This window comes from Denticeps clupeoides, chromosome 2 (genome assembly GCF_900700375.1).
Source record: "Denticeps clupeoides chromosome 2, fDenClu1.1, whole genome shotgun sequence".
Taxonomy (NCBI): Eukaryota; Metazoa; Chordata; class Actinopteri; order Clupeiformes; family Denticipitidae; genus Denticeps; species Denticeps clupeoides.
This window is the reverse complement of record NC_041708.1, coordinates 34,917,631-34,926,971: the sequence shown is the minus strand read 5'-3', so window position 1 is coordinate 34,926,971 and position 9,341 is coordinate 34,917,631. Positions and strand designations below refer to the sequence as shown.

Below are 9,341 nucleotides of genomic sequence, written 5' to 3'. Positions count from 1 at the left end.
AGTGTCTTAAGAGATTCTGATGCCAGTAGTGAACAGGAAAATTGGCTGCACGTTGCACGGCTGCAAAGTCAAGATGGAAATGTAATAATAATAATAAAAAAAACTGCATTTAAAAACAACGCACATTCTGCATGCCCTGTGGCAAACATTTCAGTCAACGTTGCATATACCAGGAAAGTTGTAAATAGCGAGGGATAAAAGTGCTTATCTCGAAAACACTGCATGTGACAGGAAGGAAGATGCGCAAAATGCACGCAATGCGTGCCTCCCCGGCGTCCGTTTTAACGACGAACGAAGCAGCCACTTTCTTTCTTTCTTCTCCAAAAAAAAATAAATAAAATAACGCACCGCAGCCTCCCCGAATTGATGGCACCGTTCACGCACCATCACTTGTTCGTTTGCACGGCGGAGCGGCGCGACAGCGCCATGTTAGCGGACTGCAGCCTGCCTGTCCTCAGGTCCCCGCTTCCGCCGCCGCTGCTGCTGGGGTCGCAGATGGATGCCACGTCTCTCTCTCTCTCTCTCTCCATCCTCCGCGCGTCTCTCTCTCTCTCTCCATCCTCCGCGCGTCTCTCTCTCCCTCCCTCCATCCTCCGCGCGTCTCTCTCTCTCTCTCTCTCTCTCCATCCTCCGCGCGTCTCTCTCTCCCTCCCTCCATCCTCCGCGCGTCTCTCTCTCTCCACCGCTCCCTTCGCGGAGTGCGTTTTTCTGCTTACCTTTTACATTTCTCCGCGGCGGCTCTTAAAGAAACATCCTCTACTTCTCTTCTTCTTCTTCTTCTTTTTCCGCACATCTTTTTTTTTTTTTTTTTTTTTTTACGCACCTTCCCCAGCTGGATTACCGGCGTCTTGGGCGTGATCTCGCCGCGTCGTGGCTCCCGTGAGCGTTCGGCAACTCGCGCGGTGAACGGGTGAACGAGCGGCCGGGCCGGAGAAGTGCTGTGAGGAGCGGAACCGACTGTCGCTGCTCTCCTCGCGTCCCTCTGTCGACACAAATGGAAAGAGGCAAAAGCAGAAGAAAACTATAGAATACGACTTTTCTTCTTTTTTTTTTTATTTTATTTGTTTTTATTTTTTCCCCCCAAGTTGCCTCCTCGCCGCCTGATCTCTTTAACAAGTGAGAGAAGACAGATGCGCGCCGCGGGCATGGATGCACGCCGAACCGGAGGGTTCGGCTGGGAACGTGGATCGGGGCAGAACTGAGAAGGACCTTCGCCTTGAATCCCTTTTTTTCCCCCCAGATTAATATTGCAAAGGTGGAGCGATCGGGGAGGCTGATGACGGACCCATTAATCCTCACAAGGCACCCGAAGCACCACAGGGGTCTGGAAGCGTTTGGATGGAAATCGGGCGACAGTTCGGACCTGGTTTGGGATTTACATCAAACTGGCGATTAGGAGTCGTTTGCCATATTTTTTATATATATATATATATAAAAAAAAAAATCCAGGATACACCGATAATTCCTAACTGAAGTATTCCTTAATCTAAATGGAATTAGTTGAGCTCGAAGACCCTTCTGAAAGGAACAGACATGGTACATGGGCATATATCCCTTTACGGTGAGTTTTTATCATCTTATGTTGCGGTATTTAAAAAAAAAAAATGAAAAGAAATACTGAGTTTTTTCAGCTAATGTCAAGCGTCTCTTGCGTTTTAATGAACGTGCTAATTAAATGCACTTTTTTCTTCTTCTTTTCTTCGAATTGAAGCGCTGCTGACGTTTATTTATTTCCTCTTCCAGTTGTCCCTTCCTCAACCACTGAACTTACTGGGGGGAATTAGGGGAGAATTTCACATCCCTTCTCCTCAAAGTTACCCGCCATTAGCATGTAGCTTAATGCTAAAGCCCTGCCTGGCCTAGGCTGGTCTCCGCGGACCAAACATGACCGAAATTGAGCCAACATTTCACAGACACGTGTGGTAAAATGTCAAGTGAATAACAAGACTATGCAAATCATTATTTACCTTATTCCAGGCTGTATGGAAGTAAGGAACAGTGTGACTTACTCCTTCAAAATATCCTTCCTTCAGATATCATCTCGTTCACCGCTAATGCCATGTTGTATTTGAATTCTTTCTTAGTTGTTGCAAGTCTTCTCATACTTGGGTCGTCTGGGGCAACAAAGAAGGAAGCAGGTAATGGCTTCAGCCACCAAGGAATCATCCTCACTCCCCCGCCCTGCCCTGCCCCGCCCCGCCCCGCCCCGCCACACCATTTCCATGCTCTTTCCTCAGCCTCTAACATTGCTGCCACGTCGCTCTGCTCGCAGTGAAAAACGATTCGGGGGCTCAGCCGGCGGGACAGTGTGGAACATGGGTGAAGGAACAAGAGGGGGGCGTCTTCACCTCACCCAACTACCCCAACAAATACCCCCCAGAGCAAGAGTGCATCTACATCATTGAAGGTAGATCTTTCGATCATTTTCTTCTTTTAAACCAGAGAGCTGAAACAACTTTCATAAAGTTTTTGATTAATAAAAAAAGGTAACTAGCAGCTTCTTAGACACCTTTAGAGAGGAATGTGTTTTCATAATGAATTGCACCATGCAGGAATGTCATTCATTTCATTAGCTGCTAATTAGATCGCAGAGAGAGTTATTTTTATTTATTTCATTGCTGCCAGTTTGCGTTTTAGACCACAGCCTGCACGGCTGATGAATGATAATACAGGGATCTTGCCTTCGGGACATTGAGTGCGTCTTGTCTGTGGGACGATTTATATTGCGGAAATTAGCATGTCCTGCAGTCCAGGGATAGGCAGTGTGGGGTGTGTTGTCTTGCCAAATTTATCATTTCTAAATGGCAGCTTTAATGAACATACTGAAAACCTGAATTGTAAAAAACATATCACTGCATCTTTGGTGTGAAAGTTTATCACTTAACGTATATATTAAATCCTCTGTGCTTTTTTTGCAGCCCCACCAAGACAGTGTATTGATCTGTTCTTTGATGAAAAGTATTCAATTGAGCCTTCATGGGAATGTAAATTTGACCATATTGAAGTCCGAGATGGGCCATTTGGCTTCTCTCCAATCATTGGACGCTACTGTGGCCAGCAGACTCCGCCGTACATAAGATCCAGCGGCCGGTACCTTTGGATAAAATTTGTTGCCGATGGTGAATTGGAAGGCATGGGATTTTCTGCCAACTACAACTTCACTGCAGGTAATGCATACATTTTTATTGCCTTTAATCAATCCCTGCAATTGGTTTTGGGACTGCAGTTTATGACTCATGTTTATGTTGGCTTCTTCATTCACTGGTGTTTGGCCTCATTAATGCAGCACAACATACAGGGATTAACCCATAAAACTGGACTGCCGTTATTTACTATGCCGCATTGTCTTATAGAAAATTGCATCTTCAACATGCCACTTTAGTCTTTTAGATCAAAAAATTGATTATTGATTGAGTATTGGACAGTCCCTCCAGGATAATGCAATTGCACCAACCCCTGTGAAATCTGCCCAATCACCACAACTGTTCCACATATTTAATCAATAATTTGATCAATTTGTTGGGGTAATTCGGCTGAAAATGTGACCCCTGCCATTACGTGAGGACCACGGATGCACCTCCGGAAATTACACCAACACTTTTCTCTTTCGAAAACTTGCACTTTGTTTACTTCACACTCAGAACAAGAACAGAAAACCTTAACTCCTCCCACAACTGTGGGAGCTGTGTCTCCCTAAACCCCCATCAGCCCCTGCCACCTAGAGCATATGCAAACCTTCACTTTGAACAGCCACTATGGTGAATTATAGTGAACTAGCATCTATTCACTTATAATGTGATAATCATTTATACATAGTCTCTCTCCGCTTGGTCCACACATCAGCATAAACTGAGCAACTGATGCACACATAGATGGGGCAGGTATCACAGATCAGGCAGTGACGTGCGTGACTTCCGTTCTCCGACCATAATTACTGCTAAAGAAATACATGATGAAATGAAATACATAAAAAAGAGAAAATAATGACTTTTCTCCTCCACTTCCTTCTACAATTTCACATCATAGAATCAACAAAGAAATGCAAAAGAGCAACAAGCATGTGAAATTTCTTGAGGGACGTTGTTAAATGCAATATATACACACTTAATTTGCATCACATTCCTGATTTTTGTCATGCTATGTATATGACAATAAATGACTATGCATGTCTGTCAGCTCACATAGGGCTCAGATGATCCCACGGACAACTTGGTGTGTTGCTTTGTGGCGAGCATGCATCCTGGTTATCGTAAAGCCACATGGTGTGAATTTGCATACCACAAGCTTCAGCGGGGCTGATTGAAGCGGATAGCGACGAACTGAGGCTGCATTATACAGACCCGCTTGTGAACCAAATGCTTGGAGTATCTGGTGTAGTATAGAGGATGAGGGTGAGACTTGGCCATATCGGGTCAATTTTACAGGTCAAGGCCCCCCAAAAATCTCAGCCAAGCTGCCCTTCCCACACACACACAGGAAATAATATCTATTACAATATTTACTTTTATATACTGGACTCAGCAAATGTCTGTAGTAATAGGAGTCTACGTTTGTGTGACTATGTTTGCATGTCTCCATTTGATATCGTTATTGTGTGGAACTGGGCTACTAAGGGCCCCAACCCTGAGTGGCTCCCGGGGGACAGAATTGTAATTAGTGAACGGAAGTAGCAGTTGCTTAAAGCTAAATAAATTAATGTAAATATAATCATTCTAAGACGTGATGAAACCCTCTGAGGGAGTCAGAAACTGCTCTCACTATGTGCATCAGTCCCTTCCAGATTGCGGGAGAAAACACAGCTTCCATGTCTTGATAAGGAATATCTGTGGCATATGATTTGCATAATTAAGGAGATAAAAGTCATGAATTCACTCAACTTGATGCTTGAAAACTGGAGAGTACATCTGCTGTGGTTCAGCCAATGGTAACACATGCTAATGCAGATGGTACAACAGACGAATCAAAAGCAGGGGATTGCGAGAACACTAATCAGAGGTGATAAATGAGACTTGGCTTCCTCTGCGTCTTCAGAAAATTAAAATTAAAACACAATTTGGGACCAATCATCTATATATGTTAAATCAGACGGTGAGTGAGAAACTCTCAGAAAAGGTGTATTTGAATTTGTGACACTGTTAGGAAATTTCCTTTTTACTAGGAGTTTACATGGATTTGTTGGAACAGAGATGAGAAAGCGTTTTATCGTAGAAAGAGACAAGTCAGCACAGTGGTAGAGGATTGAAGAGGAACATGCGATCAGTAGATATTGCAAGGCTGTATTAGTTACAGAAAGAGAGAGAGAGAGAGAGAGAGTGCAACTTTCCATTATGCGTTAGCATTTCTTTAAGTTTTTTTTTAATGGTACAGTCCTGAAATTAGACTGACCCAGATGCGATTAATGTGACACATATTTGAAAGATGGATAAATTAGATTATTGACTGGTTGTGAAATAAAATGAGTGAAAGACATAATCGTTTAGTGTGATGTGTTATAAGTAGTTTATAAGATCTTGGTATGTGGACTGTTTAATTTGACCCTTTACAGTTTCAGCTCAGAAATCAAATAAACAGAAGAAGAAATGGTGACAGAGGCTGTAGGCGAGCATCAAGGATTTGAACTCAATGGGAGCCAGTGGTAGCTGTGCTATCTGTGCTATCTGTTCTTCGAGACTTCTGATCTTTTCATTTGTATTCCATAATTCACAATTATTTTTTTAGCATGAATCTGGGTAGTGTCCTTGTGTCACACATCTGCTAAGTCACACCAGACATTCATGCTTTATCCAGTGATTCTTGTTTATCCTCTTTTTCTGCCAATGCAAGCATGGATATCAATTAGCTTTTCAGTTAATGTTTTTCCTCTTTAAGCTCTCTGACCTTTTCATTGGCTATATCCATCTGGGAACACTGTGTTTCAATATGACAATACAGGTTTTTTACTTCACTTTCGAGAATGCTTCTTTTTTGCTTCGCCTGGAGCACAGTTTCGTCTTGTGCTGCTTTCTGATGGTCCTTCTATATTAGATCTTCCAGCTCTTTGATTTTTAATTCCAGTATTGATATATGTTCCCAGGCTGTTGTCATCAGATTTTCAAAATTGTCTTTTAAATATTCTTCTTTAAATTCAATTTTTTTTTGCATCGCAGTGATTTGAATACTACTGACTGTTTATATACCTTTGGCTTTTTCAAAAAATATTTCCTAACAAACAAATTTCCTAAAGAACAAACTCTTTGACCCCTATTAGAGCTGTAATTGGACCTAATAAGTCGTTCTTGACCCCGCCCGAGTCTGACAGACTCTGACTCCACAAGTACAGCTTTTTAAAAGCCCGACTTTCTTTTGGTGTGCTACAAGTGATAGACTACGAGGGAAATAAATGTGCGGCAAAATTAGCATTTTACCATAAGCTGGTTTCTGTTTCAACTCTTCGGCATCCATTTTTGCATTACTTTCGCGATAATTCTAGTTCGTCTCAAACAAACAAAACAAGTTTACAAGCAACAAATTATATGGAAAGGATAGGTACAATATACCGGAAGTTCATGTTTGCTGACTGCTCGACTCAAGCCAAACTTGAAAATGATAGAAATTGATTCCAAATTAGATCAGGCTCGGGTCAAGACTTAGGGTCACTCACACTAGGCAGTTTGAACCGTGCCCGAGTGTGTTTGACCACCAAAGCGTGGTTCCTTTGAATAGTGTGAGTGCTCCGAGCCGTGCCCAGGCGCGGTTCGTTTAGCCGTCCCTGGCCCGGTTGGAAGAGGTGTGCCAGAGCACGGTTCAGTTGGACTCGTGCGCGGTTTGCATGAAGTGTGAGTGCTAAAGGAACAGTATGCGTGATGTCACGTTTTTGCGACGTTCCAAAACCAACATGGCGGGAAAGGGTCGCTTTTGTCTACGGCAGAGGTGCAATGTTTGCAATGTTTGTTGGAAATTTGGGCAGATGAGAGCATACAAGAACAGCTGGACAAAACCCATAAAAACTTCTTCATCGTGGATACCAAAGAACCACAAGGCATTGCCGAGACAAGGTTAAAAAAGTGCCGGCACAGTATTTAAAGGTACGGGATGCACTCCGTAAATCTGGCAGCTCTGCAGATGAAAAAGATTAAATCCAAACGGCATGACGCTGTCGACAGCATCATCGGCATCAAACCATCTAGCCAACCGAATGTAGTAGTACCACAAAGTGACCAGAGCGATGGACTCCATTGCGTTCAGCGAGAGCGCCCCTCTTCCTGTTTATCCTGAAACCCCTCCCACCATAATGACGTAAGCGTGAAAGCCTATGTGAGTGCAGGCCAGAGGGGGAGTGGGGAGCGGGGGGTAATCGTACTCGGGCCCGGTTCACGGCAAACGTGGCTTGTGTGAGTACACCCTTAGAGCTCGAACCCTCTTTCCTATCTGTGAAGGGTAGCCATCTGACATTAAGCGCAGACTGCGGCTCACTGTCTCACCTGGAAGTGGCTGTCTCAACGGGCACAGGGGTTCCACGTGCCTACACACACTCTTGGACGACACAAAGAGTCAGTAGCACTACCACTTGCAAAGATATACCTGTATGTGGAGGACACACACACACTTTCATGTTGGACACTGTGGAGGATCTCTATCTGTACCAATGGGACCTGGGGAGGGAACATGATGAGGAATCCACCACACAGAAGCAGGTAACATCAAAATGTTACATCAAAATGTATACTGAAGGATTTTGACATACCCAGAGCCTTCGTATACAAGCCACTTTACACTGTCACAGATCCACACAGGGTGGGAGGCGGAGCCGGCACACACGTGACAGTCAGAAGATTTTGTTTAATGTCATTTTAATACCTTCAGTAGGGCAGTTTCTGTACTATGGTTCTGTCTAAATAAAGCCAGACTAATATTTTTGTAATACACACGTGAACAAAATTGTTGGTACCCTTCAGTCAATGAAAGAAAAACTCACAATGGTCACAGAAATAACTTTAATCTGACAAAAGTAATAATAAATAAAAATTCTATGAAATTTAACCAATGAAAGTCAGACAGTCAGGTCATTGTCTTGTTGATCTGCGACTGAGACCAAGCTTTCTGACACTGGCCAGCACATTTCTCTCTAGAACCCGAACCCCTTGATAGTCTTGAGATTTAATTTTACCCTGAACAGATTCAAGACACCCTGTGCCAGATGCAGCAAAGCAGCCCCTGATGTGCCTTGGCAAAAAGTTCAATTTTTGTCTCATCTGTCCATAGGACATTCTCCCTGTAGTTTGGCAAATTCCAGTCTGGCTTTTTTATGATTTGTTTTCAACAATAGTGTCCTCCTTGGTCGTCTCCCATGAAGTCCACTTTGGCTCAAACAACGACGTATGGTCACTGATGTTCCTTGAGCTTGAAGTTCACCTTGGATCTCTTTAGAAGTTTTTCTGGGCTCTTTTTGGTTACCATTCGTATTATCCATCTCTTTGATTTGTCATCAATTTTCCTCCTGTGGACACATCCAGGGAGGTTGGCTACAGTCCCATGGATCTTAAATTTCTGAATAATATGTGCAACTGTAGTCACAGGAACATCAAGCTGCCTCGAGATGGTCTTATAGCCTTTACCTTTGACATGCTTGTCTATAATTTTCTTTCTAATCTCCTGAGACAACTCTTTCCTTCGCTTCATCTGGTCCATGTTGAGTGTGGTACACACCATGTCACCAAACAACACAGTGACTACCTGGAGCCCTATATATATAGGTCCACTGACTGATTACAAGTTGTAGACACCTGTGATGCTAATTAGTGGACACACATTGGATTAACATGTCCCTTTGGTCACATTATTTTCAATCTTTTCTAGGGGTACCATCATTTTTGTCCAGGCCTGTTTCATGAGTTTATTTTTTTAAATAATTTTATTGAAGCATGGTTGAAAAGCAATGTCTGACTTTTATTAGTTAAATTTCATAGAATTTCTATTTGGGCCTGACATTTGACAGACCATTTACTATTGTGCTGGGAATGGCAAAAAAAGACATGTCTTACATTCAAGGATGCCACGCAAAGATCGTGAAATGCACAGAAACAACGGAGAGGTCAGGCTGAAGTGTGAAAAACTTTGGTTTCTTAGAATTTGCGATAACACGGTTCACAGCACACACACGACTTTTATGTCAACTGATTGTCCGCTCTCACGTTCACATTCTTTCAGACCACTTCTTGGCGTTCACCTTGGATAATCTTATAATTGTCCACCACAATTTTGGACCAGAAATCAGAGAAATAATCTAGAGAAGCAGAGTATGGACCTGGATTCAAAGGTTTTGTTGAAAATTTAGAATAATGAAGTCACCTTGCTTAAGTTTC

At 43.0% G+C, this 9,341-nt stretch overlaps 1 protein-coding gene across 4 annotated transcripts in view; it reads left to right on the top strand.

The window, feature by feature from the left end:
- Window positions 1–828: 828 nt before the first annotated feature.
- neto1l (neuropilin (NRP) and tolloid (TLL)-like 1, like) overlaps window positions 829–9,341 on the top strand; it is a 75,001-nt gene continuing 66,488 nt past the window's right edge. For all 4 annotated transcript variants that reach the window (XM_028970402.1, XM_028970401.1, XM_028970400.1 and 1 more), the window contains exons 1-4: window positions 829–1,561; window positions 2,085–2,138; window positions 2,273–2,407; window positions 2,919–3,167. In XM_028970402.1, the coding sequence (XP_028826235.1) occupies window positions 1,534–1,561; window positions 2,085–2,138; window positions 2,273–2,407; window positions 2,919–3,167 (466 nt within the window). In that variant the 5' untranslated portion in view covers window positions 829–1,533. The remainder of the gene's footprint in view (window positions 1,562–2,084; window positions 2,139–2,272; window positions 2,408–2,918; window positions 3,168–9,341) is intronic.